This window comes from Momordica charantia (genome assembly GCF_013281855.1).
Source record: "Momordica charantia cultivar OHB3-1 chromosome 4 unlocalized genomic scaffold, Mcharantia_2.0 BLBB01000004.1, whole genome shotgun sequence".
Taxonomy (NCBI): Eukaryota; Viridiplantae; Streptophyta; class Magnoliopsida; order Cucurbitales; family Cucurbitaceae; genus Momordica; species Momordica charantia.
In genome coordinates this window covers 2,702,239-2,725,542 of record NW_028275162.1, presented here as the reverse complement: position 1 = coordinate 2,725,542, position 23,304 = coordinate 2,702,239, and the positions used below count along the sequence as shown (strand labels likewise).

At 33.8% G+C, this 23,304-nt stretch overlaps 4 protein-coding genes across 4 annotated transcripts; 2 read left to right on the top strand and 2 right to left on the bottom strand.

The window, feature by feature from the left end:
* Nucleotides 1–6,314: 6,314 nt before the first annotated feature.
* LOC111007899 (cytokinin riboside 5'-monophosphate phosphoribohydrolase LOG5) lies at nucleotides 6,315–8,356 on the top strand. The gene is made up of 7 exons (XM_022280440.2): nucleotides 6,315–6,457; nucleotides 6,530–6,627; nucleotides 6,699–6,729; nucleotides 6,826–6,925; nucleotides 7,039–7,109; nucleotides 7,396–7,539; nucleotides 7,912–8,356. Exons 1-7 carry the CDS (start codon nucleotides 6,329–6,331, stop codon nucleotides 8,029–8,031), a joined length of 693 nt encoding a protein of 230 aa, XP_022136132.1. The 5' UTR covers nucleotides 6,315–6,328; the 3' UTR covers nucleotides 8,032–8,356.
* Nucleotides 8,357–16,863: 8,507 nt separating this feature from the next.
* NAC036 (NAC domain containing protein 36) lies at nucleotides 16,864–18,280 on the top strand. Its single transcript, XM_022280006.2, has 3 exons — nucleotides 16,864–17,134; nucleotides 17,225–17,493; nucleotides 17,646–18,280. Exons 1-3 carry the CDS (start codon nucleotides 16,978–16,980, stop codon nucleotides 18,066–18,068), a joined length of 849 nt encoding a protein of 282 aa, XP_022135698.1. The 5' UTR covers nucleotides 16,864–16,977; the 3' UTR covers nucleotides 18,069–18,280.
* Nucleotides 18,281–18,412: 132 nt separating this feature from the next.
* On the bottom strand, nucleotides 18,413–20,035 carry LOC111007752 (uncharacterized). The gene has a single exon (XM_022280222.2). The coding sequence runs from the start codon at nucleotides 19,504–19,506 to the stop codon at nucleotides 18,619–18,621; it is 888 nt and encodes a 295-aa protein (XP_022135914.1). The 5' UTR covers nucleotides 19,507–20,035; the 3' UTR covers nucleotides 18,413–18,618.
* Nucleotides 20,036–21,751: 1,716 nt separating this feature from the next.
* Nucleotides 21,752–23,197, bottom strand: LOC111007751 (uncharacterized). Its single transcript, XM_022280220.2, has one exon. It carries the CDS (start codon nucleotides 22,803–22,805, stop codon nucleotides 21,951–21,953), a length of 855 nt encoding a protein of 284 aa, XP_022135912.1. The 5' UTR covers nucleotides 22,806–23,197; the 3' UTR covers nucleotides 21,752–21,950.
* Nucleotides 23,198–23,304: the final 107 nt, after the last annotated feature.

Below are 23,304 nucleotides of genomic sequence, written 5' to 3'. Positions count from 1 at the left end.
TTTTATATAAACGTTGGAATAAGATCACTTTCCCCAACGTTTATATAAAAACGCTTGGAGAAGTTACATTTTTTAAGAAAAATCATTCCCAACGTTATTTGGATCTTTTCCCAACGTTTTTAAGCATCGGGAGAAATTCAAATTCTTGTAATGCTAAGATTAAAGTTATTATCGAATAGAATCATATATCTATTTTCATCTTTTAACAAAATATTTTTCTTTTTCTAGAACCAAATTATCTTCTAGGAGTTTTCTTTTTCTTTCTTTCTTTTACATATACTTAACCAATAAAATATTTTTTACCATACATCTTATCATATAAAGCGATAGTAACATTGTGACAACTATATTAAATTATTCATTCTCCTAAAAATATGCATACCATTCTTTTAATAATTTTAACTTTGCTGTTTAAAAAAAAAAAATAATTCAACTTTGTAAGGAATTATCATTTCAATGGAAGATTTGCTTATTTTATGTTTAGCTCAAAAAGTGAGCAGCTGTGTGGTGGGATTTGAAGTTCCAACTTCTGACTTTTAATTGAAATTACTAATACATCTTAATCAGTGTCATTTTAAATCATCAAATTTGCTTACTTAAATTGTTGATGTCGATTTATAGGTAGGTATCACGTAAGTATAATGAGAGTGTCACGTACGTCTTTGACTCCATTCGTACGTCTTTGACTCCTAACAAGAATTCACCTATACGTAAAAATCTAATATTGGTATGATGTTCAGCTGAGTGTACTTTGATATCTAAGTTAAAAGTTAGGATGGGAGTAAATGGGCAGTAGAGAAAATGGAAAAATCTTAATGAGTGTTGAGAGCTTGTGCGGAGAATTCATGTAAGAATTCACATAAGAATTTTTACTTGGAAAAATAAAACTATATTGTCAAATAAAAAAACATCATCTCATTTATATAAATAGAAAATGTGTCGGTTATTGCATGAACAATTTGTAATGCCGTAACAAATTGAAAATTGTAATCTAAAACTACCAAATTGGAACCAATCTCAATCCAGATAGACCAAATTGATAATGTAACATTTGTTTATAATTCAATTTTAGTTCATCATAAATTTGGTTCAGGACACATCTGGCATAGAAATGTCTTTTGTTGGAATTGATCTAGATTTGGATAGATAAAAAAATTTTGGACATTCCATTAGGTTCTAAATTTTAAATATCGTGACTATTTCATTTTTAAATTAACAAAAATTAGGAAAAAAAACTCAATATTAAATCAATTTAAACTCTAAATTAATAATTATATCACTTAAAACCTTAAACCTTCACGTGAATCAATGTTATATTAAAAAAAAAAAAAAAACTCACATTTGTTTATCTATGAAAGGAAATAAAATTATTACTTTTTGAATATCAACGTTCCCAATGTTGATAAGGTTGTATGGTGACCAAACGACAAGAAGCCCCGCCTAGTCATACGGCTAAATCCTACTACACCCTATTCATTTTCTCTTTTTTTTTTCTTTTTTCTTAATTTATTTTAAATTTTATGACCTTTTTTTTAATTTCTTTAAAAGTAGAATAAAGGGTAAGGTTTAAGATGGTGGGTTGAACTGTTAAATATGAACATTGTTTAACCATAAAAATATCTATTCATTTATTGACGTTGACAGTCACACACAATACACGCATGTACTGGTATCATTTTTGTTTCTTGTTATTTTTGTTTGTTTTTTCCAATCAAGAAATATATTATTAAGTTTTGATAATTATTTATTGTCTTTTTCTTTATTTTTATTAAAAAATAAATAGAAATATGTTTCTTGTTTTCTAAAAATTTAAATTGAAAACATGAAATTTTTTATTAAAATTAATCTTCAAATTAATATCAAAATTTGTATGCTAATGTTTATTATGTCTTTTACAAGTAAAAAAAAAAGATAAAATTACATCTTTTATATGTTTTGGAAAAAAAGTGAAAACATGGCCAAGAAATAAAAAATTTTATTTTTTGTTTTTAAAATTTCTACATAATTTCGAAAATATTTCTTAAAAATGGTAACGAAAAAAAACACAATTATCATAAAACTATATACATTTCTAAAAGATTGAAAACAAAAAGCATTTCAAATTCCCCCTAACCATACCAATACACTTTAACTATTTTTTCAGGTTTAAAGTTTCAACTCCCTTTCGCGCAATAATAATAATAAACATTGGAATTCTTAAAAAATTAATTAATATAAAAACTCATTTGAATCCTTCATGCATAATCAACGAACAAAACACCTATCATTATTAAAAGATGTTATGATTGAATCCCCATTCTTACCTTTGTTTAAAAAAAGAAATCCAAATTTAAATTGTAATATTTATTTTTATGTTAAATTACAAAATGCGAAAATGCGGTTCTCTATACTTTTACATATAATTTCAATTGGGTCAAAGTTGATTAAATCTCACGTCATTCTTGTACTTACCTATCAAGTTCTCTAACTACATTACAACGAGCCGATATGTCAACCAATTATATCATGATTTAGTATTACGTAAAATATATTAGAAGAAAATCAATTGAAATTTTAAAGTGGATAAGATAAATGACGCTAACGCTATAGAAACAATTTATAATGTTTTGGTCCCGACAAAATTGAAACCACGTGAAAACTATAAAGGTTTAGTATTACGTAAAATGTACTAGAAGAAAACCAATCGAAATTTTAAAGTGGATAGATAAACAATACTAACGCTATAAAAACGTTTTATAATTTTTTGGTCCCGACAAAATTTAAATCACGTGAAAAGTATAAATATTACTATACGATCCCGACACGAGTACAACTCATCTGGTCAAAATGCTACTTAAAAAGCTTCCCAAGGAGATAGAACCCCAGCCCTTGGTTGAACTAAAAATACAGAAAGGAAAAAAAAAAGTACATTTTACTATACACGATTTGGGACCATGGAAGAATTGAAGAAGAAGAAGAAGAAGAAGTATGGGAGAGATGCAGTGAATGGCCGTACTGGGGAAGAAGGGAAAAAAGGGCTTCGTTAAATGCTCATATTAAGTGCTTCTGCTTCCAATGCCATCATTATCATCAAAAGTTCAAAACAACGTACGCCATTTGGATGTGAATTCTCTGGCCGGAAAGCTCACCGCCGGCGACTTCATCGGCTTTTCTCCGGCCGGTTACAAGAAGTTAATAATCATGGTACACGTAAACGCTCTCACAGTCGTGTCACAGCTTCGTCTAATCACTGATTTGACTCTAAATTTTACTCTTCACTCAACCAAACCAAAAACCCCTCTAAAAAAGTTGGGATTTTTTCATTTGAGAAAAAAAGGTTCAATTTTTACTTTCAAACTTTTAATTTCATTTGAGTTGCATCTTAAATTTAGATAGATGATGCTGTAATTCATTTACCTTGAACTTCAAAAAGAATTGTAATCCTTGTCTTAATATGAAATAAAGTGTTGCAAATGTTATTTTCTTTTGAAAAATTGTTAAAAGTATTTTATGTGGGGTTCAATGAATTATAAAATAGATGTCTTTTCAGCATTATGTTTGTACAATTTTTTTGTCTTTTGAGAAAGAAGCATTAGAAAAAAAAAATCACTTTTTATGCATTTCCTTTCCTACTTATTAAATAACTGGTGGGTAGTGAAAGCCAAGTAAGCTCCTCTAAGTATTTAAAAAAAATGGTGGGTTTCAAAGTTTTAAATGTGAATGTGGATTAAAATATTGAGATTTTTTTTAGTACAACATGCGAGATGGATGATCGAACTCACAACCACTTAGTTGTAGATATATAACATTTACCGTTGAACTATGCTCCATTTGGCAAAATATCGAGATTTTAATACCATAGACATGTCGACAAAAATATCCATAAGATGTCGTCGATGTTGATAGATATTTTTGGAAAGGTTATAAAAATAAAAAATTTCTAAAAAGAGAAGATAGACATTGATTCAGGAGAAGATGTTCCTAGATTCAGATAACCAGATTTCCTACATGTATCATGATTCGAATTAGGATCAGGATTCAACTTCTATAAATAGGGAACTAAGTCAAACTTAAAGAATCTCTACTCTTGGCTACTACTCCGATTCTTCCGATTCTGACTTAACCATCGGAGTCTGTGTGACAAGAGTCACACCGGTATATAGTGCTATCTGTTTTGCAGGTCTTGTCGATCCATTTTATATTCTAGAAGATTTGTGCGAATTTGGCAGAATCCCAGGATGTCAAATTTCTGCATCAACAATTATTATTATTATTAAAATTTTATCATTACTTTCTATCAGAACTAGTGACAAAGTAGTAATGTTAAAATTTGTAACACTTATGTGAGTCTAAAATTTAATGAAAAAACTTGATTCTTTAAAGTTAACAGGAGAAATGTAAAAAGAAAAAAGAATTAAGAAAAATAATGAGTTTCAAAATATTTAATAGAATGGAAGAGGAGGTTCCTCTCATCAAGTTTTTTTTTCAAAATTTAATAGAAGAATGCAAAGAAATGGAAAGCATAGGATATTAAAAATTTATTATTATTTTTACCCTTATCATATATAGAATTCAAAGCAGAAGAAAGCTAGAGGTGATATCTAGTAATCATAGCTAATGATTGTAAAGGAAGGAGATGATGTAACATTTTGCAGACAAATGCCCCTCCTCCCCACTGCTTTAAAATTTGTCTTCTTCTTCAAAAAAACATTAAAAATAAAAATAAAAAAGGGTTTCTTTTTATTTTTGCTTTCATTCTCCATGGCTGTCTGTTTTGCATGGAAAAGCTCAATATCTCTGCCAAATCAGCTGTTTTCTTGTTAAAGCCAATTTGGAAATGTGAATGGGTTTTCTTTTCCCTTTTCATTTTGGGCTCTGCAATTGGAGAAAATTAAAACCAGTTTTCTTGTGTCAAGATTATTGCTTTTCTGTGTGGCTAATAAAAAGGCTGTTTCTTTCTAAGCCTCTCTTGAACTGTTTCTTCTCCCACACCCTAAACCCAAAACAATGCCTATGCCTATGCCTCTTCCTAGGCTTTATTTCTCTCTATTCTATTGTATATTCTTGGCTAAGATGTAAGGATTATAATGTTTTGTTGTTTCATGACCAGTAATTTTGACTCACAAATTAAGTTTAGCCGCAAACCGAGTAAAATCGATTTGGTATAAGTTACGTGAATTTACGTTATAGGTATGTAGCGTCGAACTTCTAGAGCTCCTAATTTGTTATGAATTAAACAGGAGTTGTAAAATGCACTTCTCTATGATTTATTTATATGTTTCTTACCTTTCTTGTTAGATACATTCGAATTTTTATCCAAATTTCAATAATAAAAACAAGGTTTTTTCTACTTTTCAAAATTTGTTTAAATTCTTAAAATGTTTTTAGAAAGGTAAATACCAAAGAAATAAAGTGCGGTTAATTTTCAAAAATAAAAAAAAAACAAAAACCAAATTAGTAAACATTCATATAAGAAAGCAACTTACCATATGAATTTTTAAAACACCATTAGTCACCCCATCTATTAAAAAGCAATCATTTTAATCTCTAAACTTTACACTATATATATTTTTTCAATACAACGAATGGGGTGAGATTGAACCTCAGCTTCTCTGTAAAATATCTTAACCGTTGAGTTAGATTTACGTTGGTACCCACATTGATATAATATTAATACACTATCCTATTCTATTTTATTCTATGTCATGTCATTCCTTTGTTAAAATCAAACCAAAGATAATACAAAAGGAGCATTTCAAAACTTCACAGACACTGAAATAAGATATAACCCATATGGACTAAAATGGCAATTTTACTTTTACCTTTTATGTTCATCAAGTTTTTTCTTCTTCTTCTTTTTTTTTTCTCTTTAACCAAGGACAAAAGAAAGGGAATTGGAGTAATAATAAGTCACACTGTGAAACCCTAATTCTAATTGTATGATTGAGTATTTAGCTCTCGTTGCCTCTTCATTCACTTGTGTCACCTTTTTGATCTAATTCCATTTGATTAGACCATACTCCCCAAAAGCTGGCCCTAATCCCCTATCCCCTAAATCAAAAAAACCCTAATTTTGCAGAGAGAGAAATTGAGAGAGGCCTCTGCACGTGTTTAAGCCCACCAAAGTTATGATTGCGTGCATTAATGGCGTCCTCAGAAGATGACTCTAACCTCACTGACCCCACCCTACACATCTCTCTCCCCCTCTAACCACATCGCGACACGTGTAATCATGGGGATTGTCACTGTCACAGTCACAGTCACAGTCTCTCTCTTTTGCCACTGCCCCTCCGTTCCATTATATAAAAACTTCAACTTTGAAGAACAAGAGGCAGAAGAAGAAGGAATAATGGAGGTCAAAAACGACGCCGTTAAGCTCTCCAAGTCTAGATTCAAGAGGGTCTGTGTTTTCTGTGGGAGTAGTACTGGGAAGAGGGATTGTTATAGAGATGCCGCCATTGAATTGGCTCATGAGCTGGTAATTCTCATAAAGTTTCGTTTTTCTCTTGTGGGTTTTGTTTGGGATTTTGATTTGTGTGTTTGTGTGAAGGTTGCAAGGAGATTGGACCTTGTTTATGGTGGTGGGAGCATTGGGCTCATGGGTTTGGTTTCTCAAGCTGTTCATCGAGGTGGACGAGAAGTCATCGGGTAATTTGATAACTATTTCGTTTTTAGTTTCTTCGTTTCGAACTTTTTGATTTAGTGGATTGGTTTTGCAGGATAATACCGAGGACCCTGATGAGCAAAGAGGTTTAATTTGGTTTCTGGATTCTGAGTTTGGTTTTTTGGCTTATGAAGTTTGGAACTTTGAGGGATTAGAAATTTATTGTTTTTAGTTTTTTACAGTTAACTGGCGAAACAGTTGGGGAGGTAAAGCCAGTGGCCGACATGCACGAAAGGAAAGCAGAAATGGCCCGCCATTCTGATTGTTTTATAGCTCTTCCAGGTCTCTCTCTCCTCCTCCTTAATTCTCTCTCTCTAAAACTCAGAAAATATCGAAATAATGTGGCGGATGATTTTACACCGATCACGACTTTTGTTTGGTTTTTCATTCATCAGGTGGTTATGGGACTTTGGAAGAGTTATTGGAAGTTATCACTTGGGCTCAACTTGGGATTCATGATAAGCCAGTTCAGTAACATAAACTAACACCATATTTGATAACGTTTTGATTTTCTGTTTTTAAAAGTAAAGATTCGAAATGCTACGTTCATCCATGTGTTTCCTTGTTTTATCCAGTGATTTTTGAAATTTTGTTAAGAATTCAGATATGTTTTAGTGAAAATTTTACTAAAGAAATGTCAAAAAAAAAAAAGAAAAAAAAACAACATAATTTCTAAAAACAGAGAATTACTTTCATTTTTACATGGTTCTTTTCCATTTTTCCATTTTTTTTAATTTGTACTTATTTTCTAGGTGGGTTTGCTGAATGTTGATGGTTACTATAACTATCTTTTAACGTTCATTGACAAAGCTGTGGACGATGGCTTCATAAAGCCATCTCAACGTGGTATCATAGTTTCTGCTCCAAACGCCAAAGAACTTGTTCAGAAGCTTGAGGTGAAAAAAATGAAGTTCCTTTCCTTTTTCTTTCTCATGAATGGAAAAATAATATACACAGGGTAAAATACTATTTTGGTTTCGAACTTTGAAATTTATTCCATTTTAGTTCATATACTCTTGAATTTATTAAATTAGTCCTTGCACCTCCAAGAAGGGTGGGAATGAAATCCCTATAAACATATTTTATAGACTTTTTGAACTACGAGTTAAGAGATGTTGTAATTAACAGTAGAGACTATTCGTAAGACTAAATTTAGACATTTGAAAGTCGTGGAATACGTGGGGACTTAAATAATATTTTAACTATTATATGCTGTTGTGTGTGGGGTGTTTGGTTATGATGATTAACGCTATTCTTGGCTGAGATAGGAGTATGTACCTGTGCACGATGGGGTTATAGCCAAGGCATTGTGGGAGGTTGAGCAGCAGCAGCCACAGCCACCAGTGGGGTTTAGTGCCACCAAAATGCAGACCCAAATAGCTCTCTAGAAAAACAAGAGACATGAAAGAAAAAAAAACTGGAAAAAGGGTTTATTTTTTTAGTCTTTTTTTTTTTTTGGGTTTAATCGTCTTGCCTTTGATTTGATTTTGGGTTTCTCTCACATCAATCATTCCTTAACCGATATGGAAAATTCAGAAATGGCCCAAACTAGAAGTTGCCTCTCTCTCTTGGCTTGTATTTTGATATTGCTCTCCGTGTACAAAAAGATTATATAGAATCAAACTCCAAAACAATTGTGCCATGTTTCGAGCCATGTCGTAACGTTTAAGAATGATGTGGAGTTCATCGGCATTTTCCACCTTATCTCGCGTAAGTTTGATGTGTTTGGAATGAATGGTTTTGAGGTTGTTTACGTTTGAGAGAGCTGATGATTGAGCATCAATGGTAGTACTACCACTAGAGCAATATCAGCATTCTTTTTTTCTTTTTTTTTTTTGCCTTTTGGCAGAGACAGAGATATTTGTTTTTTTGAAACTGTAGCCTGTGGCTGCTTTCTCTGTGCTTTCTGAAAAAGCATTTTCTGCTGCAAAATTTGCAGAAAGAAAGAAAGAAAAAGAGAGAGATTGAAACTTCATATTCAAAGTGATCATCTGAGAGATAATCGTTTACCCCAACTTGGGCTTGTGTTTGTCGCATTTTGCCAATTTGCAATTCGAAAATTTTTTGAAATTTGTTCAATTTGGCAATTAATAGCTTGATGAGTTATTGAGAGATGAACAAAATTTAATTTCTGTCTTTTTTTCTGCCACAGCATATGTTTTAGAAGATCATGTGTAACATTTCTTGGCTGTCTATATCAAATTTGCTTGAGATTAATTCTTTATAGAGATCCAATGCTTGATTAATTAACAACAAGAACACAATATATTAATAGAATCAGATGTAATATAAAAGCATTATTTGGGTCACATTCTTTTCTATAGGCTCGTATGGCTTGAAATTTTTTTTACAGTGAAATTATTATTGTTTTTAACCTTTTTATTATTGGAAATTTAAGCTCATTTTTGGGTACGGTACATTTGAATTCTTAACCACATTTCAAAAATATGAAAACAAAATTTTGAAAACTTTTTTCTTAATTTGCAAACTAGAAAAACAAAAAATAAAATAGGTACCAAACGAAACCTAAAATTTTATATTCCATATCGTAAGAGGTAGGAAAATCTATATGTTTGTAACTTTAACGCAAGAAATTTTTAGGGGTGGGAAGAATTTTATATTCCAAATTTTTGTTTATATATATAACTGTTGGATTTTTCGTGGGATAGGATACTAACCTCTTGTATTGTAGTATCACAGCGGAATCCACGAAAACCAAATTAAGATCAATCACGAATGGAAAAAATTCACGATTCAGTGCCTGCTACAATAACCTTTCAATTCTAAAACTTTAGGAAGTCTTTTAATATAGTTTTTTTTTTTTAATTTAAGATGAACCTATGGCAACTCCTCACCCTCCACACTTTTTTGCTATTTTCACGATGATATGATATAATATAGACATATAGCTAGGTTGTTTCTGATTTCACAACTCTAGGTTACACAAAAATGTCACGATATCTAATTAATCTCTCTATACTTTCATAATGATATGATGTCATCTACACTTTAAACTTAAACATGCATGAATTTGTTTTTGACTTCACCCAGAATGTTCTATATTTACCAATATATAACAATTTTTTTTCTCGATCTTGGCTGATGTGAGATTTTGTGTTCACAGACAGAAATGGAGCGATAATAGCATAGAGGATAAAGGGCATGCCCCTCAAACATGTGGGTGGGGATAACTGATAAGCATGATGGGCAGCTCCTTTATGAAAAGGGGAACTGAAAGTGGGGTAGTTTTGTTGTACCCTACGGTTGCGACTTGGGTCCATGAAAGACACGTAAAGCTCTATTCCTGGAGTGAACAAACCCTAAACGAAGGTATGTCCAGGCAGAAGGGTCCTTGTTTTTTGGGGCAACGTGACCTTAACTGGGGACCCTTTTTCCTGTCTCTTATTGTCAACTTGGTGTGGTGGTCTCCTAGTCTTAATTTCCATGTTTTTTTTGTTAAACCATAATGGCAATGATGACACAGTGGCGGGCAGCAGCCACTGTTTCTTCGGTGTCTTTGTCCTTCAAAGTTCTGATTGTTAATTGATTTTGAGATGAATATCATGAATATTAATATGATATTAGAGTCCAAAACCTCAAACGAGCGTCCAAGATGTTGGTTTGATGTGGTTTTTGTTTTTTAGTTTCAGTTTGGTTTAGGTTCGGCCCTGAAATTGAGTTGATCCGTGAACATGCTCCCGCCCACCTTTGTGTAACTATTATTTAGCGATACGAGGCAAGAGCATTTCACCAGTGATGTGTTGAAGACAACGGTACTCCGAGTATGTCACGTATCTCCACAATGATATGATATTGTTCGTTTTGAACGGTAATCCTCACAGCTTAAAACCATCCCTTGTTGGAAAGAGATTTCACTTGAAATTGTACCAAGGACAAGAAAATAGAAGCACTCAATTATATAGGCTAAATTATACAAAATGTCCTTGAGGTGTATGAGTTTCAGTTTCAATTTTGTCCTTAATGCTGTAAAACTTTTTCGTAAAAAGTCTTCATTAACAATCTCCTTTTTAAAATGTTCCAACAGAAAATGAAATATTGTGGGGGACAAAAAATTCAGAAGAAATTCACAAACGATAGATCACATGTTGATACACTGCCCTTTTACATCTACTTTATGGCACTTACTGTTCCAAGCGTTCAATATCTCCATTACGCTCCCAGCTCATATTGAAGATTTGATAAAGGAGTGCATGAACATTTCTCTATCAAACAACAAGAATATGTATTATGGGCAGACGTATTTGGCTCTATTCTTTAGAAATACTTGGTTGCAAAGAAACGACCGTGCCTTTTTGGAAGCCTCCCAATCGAAAACTCAACTTTGGGACGACATCAAAACCTGCATCTTCTTCGTGGTCCTCTAAGTCGCCCCTTTTTTATAATTATGCTATCTCTACCGTTTGTCTAAATTGGACTGCATTTATATATGTAGCTTATCTCATCTTTTGTTGTATTGTTTCTCACATACTCCTTCGAATGAAAAATATATTTTTTCGAGAAAAGAAAATTGTGGGGACAAAATTGAAAGTATCAAAATGTTTGAGACAAAATTGAAGTTATCTGCCAACGCTATACATTCAGAGCATTTTATATAATGATAGAGCGTACCCGTCCCTAGTGGAGTTATTACTCATTTTTGTACTGGCTGTCCTATTAAGATAAAATGAAACCAATTACACAACTTTAACCTCACAAGTGATATATTTTGGAATGAAAGGGTTGAAGGGGTTTTGGTTTTGAGAGGTTCCCACAGCCAACCAACCACTCAACAAATAAAGTGGGGATGAATAGAGAGAGAGAGATCATATGATGGTGAAACAGTGGGCCAAAGTGAATAATGGTGATGAAAATGATGCACATTCCCCTGTTTAAAATAAATTATACACAAAAGAAGAGGAGAAAAAGGGGCTTATAGCTCTTCTTTAATTCTCTCTATCACTGCACTGAAGACTGAAATCAGCTACTGCCAACTTCCATTCCCCACCAAACCATTTATATATTTTATATTTTTGGTTCCCCACTGACAAACCCCATCTTCTTCCTCTTGTCTGTCTCCTCCATTCCCTTCTCCTCTTCGTCCGTACACCTGATTTTAACCCCACATATCCCATTTCTCTCTTGGATCTTCCTTTTGACTCTTGTGCCATCTCTAGTTTCCACACCCCATCTTCAACCCTAGCTAGGGTTTCTCTCATTTTTTCGCTCGGTAAATTTAATTTATGTATGGATTACTCTCCTCTCGCTTGTAGGCTAATTGGAAAATTGCAACAATACTCAACAAATGGAAATTATAATAAATAGGGAGCAAACAACAATGTAGGAGTTCAAACACTGGACCTCTCGTTCTGATACTGTTAAGGATGAATAAATCATCCCTCAACCCAAAAGCTTAAGTTGATGGTTGGATAAATTTAGTTCATGTATGGATATCTCAACATCACGTTCTCCACTTTATGTTTCTATAACTCTAGGAGACGATAAGAAAAACATTTGGTTTACAGGGTTTGAAGGTTCGTTCATGTTTGTGTAGAATAATGTTCTCTTTATGGTTGTACAAAGCTCTAGGAAACGTCAAGAAAGACACTTGATTTATATGGTTTGAATGTTCGTTTGCGTTTGTATATAGACTAATGTTTTAGAATTTAACCCTTCACTTTATGATTCTATAAAAGCTCTAGGAGATGATGAAAAAGACCTTTGATTTATATGGTTTGAATGTTCATTCGTGTTGGTGTACAATAACATTTTAGAATCAAATCATCCATTTTATGATTCTGTAAGCTTTAGGAGACGACAAGAGAGACATTTTGGTTTATAGGGTTTGAAAACGTTTATTTGTGTTTGTGTAGAATTCTATACGTTTTAGAATTTAGTCCTTCACATTTTATGATTCTATGAGCTCTAGGAGACGACAAGAAAGACATTTAGTTTATATGATTTGAATGTTTCTTTAATTAATGAAAAGTTCGAAACACGACCCCTACTCTGATATCATGTTAATGATAAATTAACTACAACTCAACTCAAAAGTACCAATAAACCTTACCCTTTTTCTTTTACGTGTGGGATCTTTAATAGTTTATAAGGTTTAAACGTTTATTCGTGTTGGTGCGTATTGATGAAAATAATGTTGAGATCAAACTCACACCCTATTAATTAAAGATATATGTCAATTACCAAACATGACCAATTACACAAGCTTAACTTATGAAACAAATATTCGTAAAGATCATTTTATTCCCCTCAACATCCTATTTTAAATTTTTTACCCTTTTGCAAGTAAGTTTTAGATTTACTACGTAGACGCTGCTTGGTAACATTTCGGCTTCTTGTTTTTCGTTTCTAATTTTCTTAAGGAATTTAAGCATTTTACAACTAACTATGTTTCTTGTTTCTCATTTTTTTTGGAACATTCTCAAAATTGTATAGAAATTAATTTTAGAAACAACCAAAACTTTCTTCTTTCTACGTTTCCAAGTTGTTCAAAAACATAAATAAAAAGATTGTTTTATCCTACTTAAATTCATGGATGTTGGGATCATACAATTCATTTTTCTTTATTAAAAATGAAGAACCATAAACAAAGAAATAAAAATGTTATCAAACGAGTCTTTAAGTGGATACGGGTTTGAGTTATCTAATGATCTCTCTATGCATACTATTTAAAATGTTTTGTAGGGAAGGTATAGAGACATAAGCACTTTTCAACTGTGGTGAACACATGGAAGCCAAATTTATGAATCACATGATAATTCATGTACTCTTAAAGATGTGAATTATGTTGATATATATATATATATTTGATGGAATTTGATTTGTTCATGTAATATGAATATCGGTGATATACATAATAGATAGATGAAAATGAAAAGGTCGAGGTGTAATAATGTATTTTATGACAAGCCAACATAAGCATAATTTAGTAGTAATTAACATATATTACTCCTTTTCTCGAGGTCGGAGACTCAATCCGATCCTTATATCCCCAAATTGCTGTACTAAGAAAATGTATTTTATGACGACATCATATATCTAATGTGCTGAGACATTGAAAGTCCCATAAATTTTAATTTATATCATAACGTATTTAACTAATTTTTCTTCCCCAAGTGCTTAATTATATAATAATTGATTTCATTAATGCAAGATCAGAAGCCCCCGTCACCCGCCCAATCCTCTCTTAAAACAAGTCTATTCCCCTCCTCTCTTTCTCCTCTTCGTGAGAGGTGTGGGTTTTTCTCCATTCTAAATTTGAGTTTTTTTCGAAGATATTTTCTCTCTGCTTTGTTCCGATTCTTTCGTAGTTTTTTTTTCCTAGAAGTAAGTAGTATAGATCTAAATATAATAAAGACCTCTTTTACTGTTGTGGAGGCGATTTTCAGGGATGCTATTTCCTCCTCTCTAGTTTATGTGATGGTGGATGGTGGTCGGGTGTTTGGGAATCTCTCCATTGATGAGGTGTTCAGTGGGCTAAAATTTGTTCATATTCCTAGTATTTTTTATGAATAAACAAGCTGTTTTATTGGCCAAGTGTGCCAATTTCTGATTGTTTCCATGTCTTTTGGGACCATTATTTTCCTTTGTGGATTGTGATGGTGATGTGTGGTCACCACTCTCCAGATGTAACTTTAATGTGGTATTATTTCTATTTAATGCAATGTTTCTTTGTTTAACAAAAGTGTTTTCATTAAAAACACTTTTTTTTGTGCCAAGAAGACACTTGGGCTACACTTGCAAGGGCTTGAGTCAATATATGAGTTAAGAAATTTTTAATATAATTTTTTTATAGCAATTTTAATATAATTGATAAGTACTCATTGTACCATTATGACACAGTAGCTTAATCTATATGATCCGCGTGTAATTTTATAAAAAACAATATTAATAATGCCTCTAAATTCAAAAATGATAAGACAATATTTTTATTTATATTTGGACAAATTGAAAATGAGAACACAAGAAACAAGAAACTAGCTTGTGTTGTTTTCAAAATTTCTATCCAATAATTTTGAAAATGTTTCTAAAAATCAAGAAATATAAATAGTTGTTAAATACTTAAAATTTCTTAATAAAATTAGAAATGATAAATAAGAAACGGAAACATTATTAAACAACCTTAAGATTTCCAAATAGAAAATATAGAAAAACTCATGATAAATTAAATGACCTTCCCTATCTTTTGTTTTTTTTTAAGTTCAAGAACATGTGAGGTAAAGATTCGAATCTTCAACCAAAACATATGTCTTAACCATTTGAGTCATGTTGCTCGACAAAAATTGGTTAATAAAATAATTCGTGATATCAGTATTTTTTAATTCTAATTCCAAAATGGGTTAGGTAAATACAATATTCTAATTCTAATTCTATGCGTGTATTGATATATTATAAATTTTTAAAATGTATTACTATAAAGATAAACTATAATGTCAATACAGCAGTCATTGAATCCCTAATCTGTACTAAGAAAATGATAAACCATATTAATACTTTTACATTTTTTTTTATAGATGCACTCTCAATTAAACAAATCTAACAAGCCAAAAGAAGAAAATAATATAATGAAAGATAAAAAAAAGTTAGAAAAAAAAAAGTTTGGGCAAAAGTGAGAGAGAGGAAGTGAGGGCTTATCGTTTACTTGACTTCTCGTGTGTGTGTGTATATATAATTAGAGAAGACTTCCAAGTCAAAATTTTATCATCAATTTTTCTTTTGATTTTTGTTTTTTTTTTTTCACTTTTCTTTTTTAAAAAGATATAGAATGGTCAGTTATTTGGGATATGAGAGAGAAAAGAGTAAAGATTTTCTTTTGTTTTTTTATTGAGATTTTTTTCTTTTTTTCAAAACCATTTTTCTCTTAAAGACTTGGTCCAATTGATGAAAAATCCTGGCCAACTGATTGGACTTTAACGGTTGGTTTAGCTCTTTTTTCTTTCCTGGAGAAGATATTTTCCGTCCCGCCTACACACAACACAAATCTTTTTAATACGTTTGGTCCTCCCTCACATACTTCAGAATATAGTAACCAGGAGTGCACTATTTTAGAGTTCTTACGATTGAGTTACCAACCTCCCCTCTCTACTCGAACGTCACAAATCCTCCTTTCCTCGATTCCTATAAAATTTCATGCAGAATTTTGTGGGGACGAGGGATTAAATGGGGGTGGGAACTGGGATGGGGAAGACTTTCTGTCTCCGCCTGTTCCATGAACACCCCTAAGCTTTATTTAACAACAGTGGAGGCATTTTGTTGATATATTTTTTTAATTTCTCCTCATAAATAGGAATTTAATACCGTGACCAAAAGTAATTAATTATTTGTTCATCTCTTTTCTTCAGCGGCCATTTTGATCTAAAAAAAAATTGTCTAATGCCTAACACCGTTTCCAAAAGTAATGTGAGGTATTTAAATACCAATTGGAAACGATTTCTAGTGTAAACTGGAAGAGAATTACATCTCCTATAGAAAATTAATATAATTCTTTAGATAGAATAAAAAACTTGAAGTCACCCAATGTGGTGTTTCATAATTATTTTACATTTTGGTTATATTTTTTAAAATTAAGTTTATAAACACTGCTATAAGCTAAAACTTTGAAAACTGAAAATGGAAACTAACAAGTTCATAAGAATAATGAGAGAAATGTATCAAAAGTTTGTAGGAAACAAACATAATATGAGACAGAAAACTAAAAATGAAATCGTCTGAACGGAGTCTCGTTTTCGTACGAAAAGTGATCAACATTCTTTCAAGATTCAAGCCAAGACCAAAACTTCACAGGACTGATTCAACAAAGCACAGGTTGCATCACACTGAGGATTGAAGAGACTCAAGACTTGCTGAATGATGAAAAAAAGAAAAAAAAAAAAAAACCTTTTTTTTTCTTTGCCTTTGAAATTTGAAACTCCCATATTCCTCCTTAAACAAAACAACAAAAAATTCTGTGGTTGGAAACTTGCCCTGTAAATTCCCACCAAGAATTTCCACGTAAGAAGCTTGGCAAAGAACCAAAAGTACCCAAAAATCAATGAATTCCTAAGAAGAAGCCGTGTGGGGTCTACTTTCTTCCTTTCTTTTCCCCCTCTTTTGTTGCCAAGTGCCTAAATAATTACTCAAATTTTCTGTTCTAAAGTTTCTTGACCAAGTCTCAAGTCTTCTTTAACAGCCAAAACTTTATAGAACTTACCAAGATTTTGTGTTGTATCATCTTTAAATTGGCTTATAAATATCTTTCCTCAGCTTCAGTGTCTGCATATGGGCCAATATCTTCATAAACCTTGTAGTAAAACCACCAGAAACTGCTGAACTAAAAAAAAATGACACGGGAAACTGATCTTCCTGGATTTAGATTCCACCCCACAGAAGAAGAGCTTCTGGATTTCTATCTGAAACGTGTGGTTTCTGGCAAGAGGCTGCAGTTTGATCCTATTGGAATTCTTAATCTCTACCATCATGATCCTTGGGAGTTGCCTGGTTTGTATTATATTAAGATATTTGTTCACTGTTTTGTTTGGTTCAATGAGGTTGAAATGTGTTGTGAATTATTGTGTTTTTTGTGTATAGGACTGGCAAGAATTGGAGAGAGAGAGTGGTACTTTTTTGTGCGAAGAGATAGGAAGCTAGGTGGGGGTGGGAGGCCTAACAGAACCACTAAAAATGGTTACTGGAAAGCAACCGGGTCGGACCGAAAAATTGTCAGTTTATCAAATCCGAAACGACTCATTGGATTGAGGAAGACCCTTGTGTTCTACTTGGGAAGAGCAACTAGGGGAAGCAAGACTGATTGGATCATGAACGAATACCGTTTACCCGATAACTCTCCATTGCCAAAGGTATCTTCAAATCCAAAAACAAGAAACAGTAAACAGGAACATTACTAAACATTACTAAACTAAACTTTATTCTCCTGCTCTTCATCTTACTTTGAATGTGCTTATGACTTGTTGCAATCCATTTATTCATGGTTACATTCTTTGTAATGCAGGACATGGTACTGTGCAAAATCTACAGGAAAGCAACTTCCTTGAAAGTGCTAGAGCAAAGGGCAGCCATGGAGGAGGAAGATGCTAAGACTTTCCATGCTTTCTCTTCATCACCTCCATCACCATTTGAGACCATTTCCATTTGCAGCCAACAGGAAGGCATGGTTCCTTCTGTAACCCCAACCCATGAAACTTTTAAGAAAGAACTAGATGTAGCAGTCACAATAAATGAACGAAAGGAAGAGAAAGCAGAGGAGGCAAAATTTTCCTCCAAATCTTTGCAACTTCCACCAGGGCTGGACCAACTGACTGAGCTCCAAGTTCCAAAACTGAGCTTAGACTGGACCCAAGACCTATTTTGGACCCAATTTAACAGTCCCTGGCTTCAAACTTTGACCCCATATGCCAGTATGCTCAATTTCTAATGGTTAGACAGAGCAACAGGCCATAGCCAAGAATAAAAAAAGTATAGTTTGTAGATAAATTTTGGTCTCTAATCTCCCTCTAGTGGCCCCTCATGACTTGTCTGTAAATTTTATTTCCTTTTCATCTCAAAATGTTTTGCCCAATGTGTATTGTATGTATGAAACTTCAAAATTTATCCAACTTTTAGATGGCATGTTGCATTTGAAAACAACTACAGGAATCGAATTGATGGTTAGAAGTTTGCAAATCTTACTTGAACATAACAATTTTTACAGATATTATCTAATTTGGACCAAATCTTCACCCTGAAAATGACCAATATCATGTCTAACTGTGCTTTCTATTTCATGATTTCGTCAGATCAAGACTAATTTGAGATAAAAATAGAAGATTCTTGCTCAAAAATTTGGTGGAACTGCAAAAAGAAGTATCATTATGAACTCAAAATTGTACAAAATTTGTGCCAAGAGGCACATGTGTGTATTCTTTTCCTGAAAAAATCTACATTGCTGAATCTGATATCATGTACACTATTCATAATATTTTCATCTAGTTGCTGAGAATGTTGAGGAGGGAGACTCTGGTTTTGATCATACGCCGAAACAGGCGCTCGATTGTTTGTTCCAGATCTAGAGCGCTTAGCTCCAACTTTTCAAGTTGGGTACAAACATTCTCATCCACTTGAATGTCTTTGCATTTACTTGTCTTTTGGCATGAAACAGAGTTCAATGCATTGTCCATATTGGCAAATTCATTGACATCTGCTTCTACTTCAGGAGAGACTCCCCTCTTGCTGTGCATTACACTAAGAATTGACCAACTAGACTTTGTCTTTGTGTTCTTCCCTGAGATAAGGCAAAGTAAGGACTCAAAAAATTTAAGACTAATTGCTTCCACTCCCTTCAACAAGCTAACCATGGCCGTAGTGTCGCGGTCACTCTCATCCAAAGCTACCTTGCATTTGCTTTCGACGCTCTTATTAGTTTCCAAGGCCTTTTGGATTGCCCTCTTGACAACTTTTCTGGAGGCCAAGTATTTCTTAACCTCATTTTCGATCCCGGATCTTCGTCGAATGGCCGAGTGGAGCTCACGGACACATTCCTTCGTGTGGATCAGGGCATCCTTGGCTGAGCTGCACATATCAAACAGCCTAAGAGATCCATCCAACAACTCATCAACCCATTTCTCTCCACACTGTCTAACAAAAGCTTCTTGAATGCAGGGCAACAAATATAACTTGTCGACACATTCGTGCAAATCCTCGAGGCCACTTAGCTGTTTGCTTATGGATGATGACGAGGAGGCAGGAGTGGAATCGAAATCTCTCAGTCTAGTCAAGTGCTCATCACATTGTGAAATGAGAGGGTGCGGTCTCGATGGTAAGCTGTTCGAGCGAGTGTGGTATTTGGTTTTCTTGCTTGAAGGAAAGCCAGCCATGTTTTAAGAGAGAGGGAGGCTTGAAGATGAAAGGAAGATGTAGCTTGACAAGGCTGTGTTCCTCAACCAGTTCCAAATCAATATATATATATCAGTAAGTCAAGGAGATATTTGGAATTTCATTTGCTTTACATGAATGAGATTTGGATCTAAACCACCTGCTCAGCGTTGTTTAAGCAATGTCTCCTCTCCACCAAGTATCCAGCTGATTAACAAGCTAACCACTGCAAATGCCATTAATTATACATATGATTCTCTTTTAGAAAGATAAACTAATTCAGCCTGGTCTGCCTTCATAGAGACAAAGGAGTTGTTCCACACATTAACACATGGGGGAAATTGAGAATTCATCCTCTATTCTCAATATCGAAGTGGTTAAGTGCTGCACTTAATGATATCTCAGCATTGTTCTTGCTATGTCTCCCACCACCATGTCATTAGCTTCTTATCTCTTCAATATGCTATGAGTAATCCGCAAAATTTGCCACGCACGAGCGGTGTTGGGAGAGCTGATTTTTTTAGAAAAAACAAAAAGACGTGTTTGCATTGTTTATCATAATTATATATATGTGCATGTGCACAATTTGTTCCTTTTTTAGCACGAAGTCAACCATCATTTTTGCACAAATTTTTTTTTTTTATAAGTTTTTTATATTGTTCATGTGAAAGTGGTATTATATACACAATTTTTGGTGTTTTCATGTAGTTGGTGTGTTAAGGAGGGAACAGGCCAAATTTTAGACAACTAAACAAGGAACTCGAGTCTTTGATCTAGATATTTTGTGCATAAATCCACTTCTCTTCTGGCTCACATTCTCAATCAAACAGGATGTCATTGAACTTGCTTCTCTTTTGATGAGCAATGTGAGTTTGAAGTAGCATCCACACCAGCAAATTCATCTAAACTTACTCCTATTTCCTTTTAAGAGAACTGTTCTCTTCATATTTCCATGATGATTTGTGCCTTAAGAAAAGCATGACTTTGCTTTTAGATTTTACCCAAAAAGCATCCTACTCTTATACAAGAATCTTCTCTCCTTCTAATCGATGCCCATGACAATTCTTGGGACACCACTTATTTGCTTTGCATGAACTCGAGCACTAAATACCATCTAGAAGCCTTGAACTTCACCTTGCCTGCCTGAAAATAAGGCATAATAACGATTGGAACACACAAAACTAACTGATTCCACAACCATCAACATCCTAACCATGGCTGAAGTCACTTTATAACCTCAATCTCCAGGCCGTTTTCAGCCCTTGTTCTTTAGCGAATGGTCGAGCAGAGTTCATACAGATATTCCCTCATTTGCACTTGAAAGTATCCTTGGTTTAGCTACAAATATCCAACAGCCTCAGCAGTCCTCCAACTGCTATCTCAATCAGTTAACTCTGTGTAGTTTCCCCTCTTTATCTTCTTGATATATATCAGTAAGTAAGAGGAGACATTTTGAAACTCATCTCCTTCAACCTTTTAGAAATCAGCACATGTTTAGGCATTTTCCATGGGTTATAGACAATGCTGTGTCAATGTCTCCACTCTACCAAGTCTCCAACTCACATCTAAATTAAACTAAACAAGTTCAGATCTGTTTATATTATAAAAGATTAAGTTTGCTTGCCACTGTGGAGACAAGAAGATTGCTTCACACTTGCACATTGGTCCAAATCTTCATGAATCTTCTTTCATCCTACATATCAGTAATCTGTCTTCTATAACATCTCGGCAACGTGTGTGCCGACTCTCCCACGATCAGATCAGCTCATTGTTCATTATTTAGATCTTACATTATAAGATACATCCTGATTAGCTTCATTATTATACTTATAATTGAGTCAAACTGTCTCTTAAATGAAAGACAACCTGCATAACTTTATATGAAAGCTAGTCTCAATCTTCCATGTGCTTATTGTGCTTATCACCATTGTTGAGACAATTGGAATCTTTGACAGCAATGCCAATTTGAATACTTAAGCTTAACCAGGTAATCTTGGTTAACTAACTGACCTCTGGTTAACATACCAGAGTTGAAGCCTCAAGGGAAAATCACTTTGGAAAAGAGAAGCACAAGCTTTTTCCTTTTCCTTTTCTCCAACAGTTTGCAATCCTTTGATGGTTGAAACAATAAAAGTTTAGTTATTGTCCTTTATCTCCATGACATTATATCGTTCACTTTGGATTAAGTCAACATGACTTTATTTTTAGATTCAACTCAAAAGGCCTCATACTAAAGGAGTTAATTATTCTTAATACTAAAGATCATCACTTCTATTTGATGTAAGATTTTGTTCACATTCTCAACAATTAAAGTTAGCTAGAGAAGATTGATTCATATTGCGAAAGAAATTATAAAAGATATTTGTATATGTACTGTGGTGTTTACACTTGACAAAAATGGATCCTGATGGAATTGGCCATGAAACTATTATCTAAGTTTTCAGCCTCAATAGTTCAGGATGTTAAGAAACGAGACTCTATTTTTGATGAGGCGTCGATATAGACTCTCAAGATCATCTTCAAGGTCGGGAATACTCGACTCCAATTTCCTCAGCGAGTTCTGCACATCTTCAACTTGCACAAGGAAATTAGAACTGTGGCTGGTGATTGAATATAATGAAGCATCAACAATCTCTACTTCATTTCCATTTGTGTCTTCATCTTTACTAGCCACTCTCTTGGGCTGCATCAGCTTGGAAACCAAAGACCATCTACTGATCTTTGATGGCAACTTTGGTCCTGCTATAAATGACAACAAGGATTCAATGCTGCTGTATGTGACTGCTTCTGCCTCTTTTAACAAGCTACCAATTTCTGAACTTTCATCACTTTTTTGGGAACTTGTTCTTTCCATGGCCTTCAAGGCCTTTTGGATTGCCTTCTTCACCATCTTCCGCGAGTTCAAATACTTCTGAACATTGCCTACGATGTCATCTCCTCTTCTTCTACGCAAAACTGACTCGAGTTCGTGTGCTGACTCTTTCGTCTGCGACAATGCATCCTTAGCCAAAGAACACAAGTCCAAGAGCTTGAGAGATCCTTCAAGCAAGTCATCAACAGATTTGTTGTCAACAAGAGCTTGATGGGTGAGTGGCAAATTAAGCAACTTATCAATGCAACCATGCAAATCCTGAAGGCGATCAAGTTTTTGGCACAAAGAAGAAGATGAAGAAGTGGTTTCAGAGGCCTGCAATCTGCAGAGATGTTCATCAACTTCGGTGACGACTGGATGTGGCTTTGATGGCAAACTGTTAGAGCGGATGTGGAATGATTTCTTTGAGTTTGTAGCAAAGGAATTCATTTTTTACAAAAGCCTTAGCTGAAGCTAATGAACTACAGAAGAGCTAGAGCAGTTTCAACTTGCTTTCATCTTTTGGCCATCAGAGAAGCATATTTATATAACTTGGCTGAGGGAGACACGAGGAATCTCAGACTCATCTAACTATAATTAAGTAATGGATCTGTAGAGGCAAATAATTCGGCAATGTTCGTGCCATGCCTCCCTCCCACGGCCTCTTTCTTATCTCCACCATTATTGATGCTAATTTCTTTATAATCCAATGCATGTATCTGACACAAACACCATTTGTTTATAATTCATAGCTGTATTGTAATAGAGAAATGAAATGGGAGGATCAAGCATGGCTACTTACTGCCAATTTAGCTACCTCTCCCAGGCGTGGAGTAGAGATTTGAACCTTCCGACCTCAAAAAAATTAGTACATGCTTTTAGCATTGAGCTCGTTGAGATATTTACATATATTGACGAAGGCCGAATCTGACCAAGGAACACGTCATCG

Bases quoted from the DNA above. Each gene is read 5' to 3' on its own strand.
- LOC111007899 (XM_022280440.2), top strand. From the start codon at position 6,329: ATGGAGGTCAAAAACGACGCCGTTAAGCTCTCCAAGTCTAGATTCAAG. The intron at 7,110-7,395 runs GTTCAGTAACAT...CTTATTTTCTAG, and splicing joins TTGGGATTCATGATAAGCCA to GTGGGTTTGCTGAATGTTGA. The intron at 7,540-7,911 runs GTGAAAAAAATG...TGGCTGAGATAG, and splicing joins AACTTGTTCAGAAGCTTGAG to GAGTATGTACCTGTGCACGA.
- NAC036 (XM_022280006.2), top strand. From the start codon at position 16,978: ATGACACGGGAAACTGATCTTCCTGGATTTAGATTCCACCCCACAGAA. The intron at 17,135-17,224 runs GTTTGTATTATA...TTTTGTGTATAG, and splicing joins TGATCCTTGGGAGTTGCCTG to GACTGGCAAGAATTGGAGAG. The intron at 17,494-17,645 runs GTATCTTCAAAT...TTTGTAATGCAG, and splicing joins ATAACTCTCCATTGCCAAAG to GACATGGTACTGTGCAAAAT.
- LOC111007752 (XM_022280222.2), bottom strand. From the start codon at position 19,506: ATGGCTGGCTTTCCTTCAAGCAAGAAAACCAAATACCACACTCGCTCG.
- LOC111007751 (XM_022280220.2), bottom strand. From the start codon at position 22,805: ATGAATTCCTTTGCTACAAACTCAAAGAAATCATTCCACATCCGCTCT.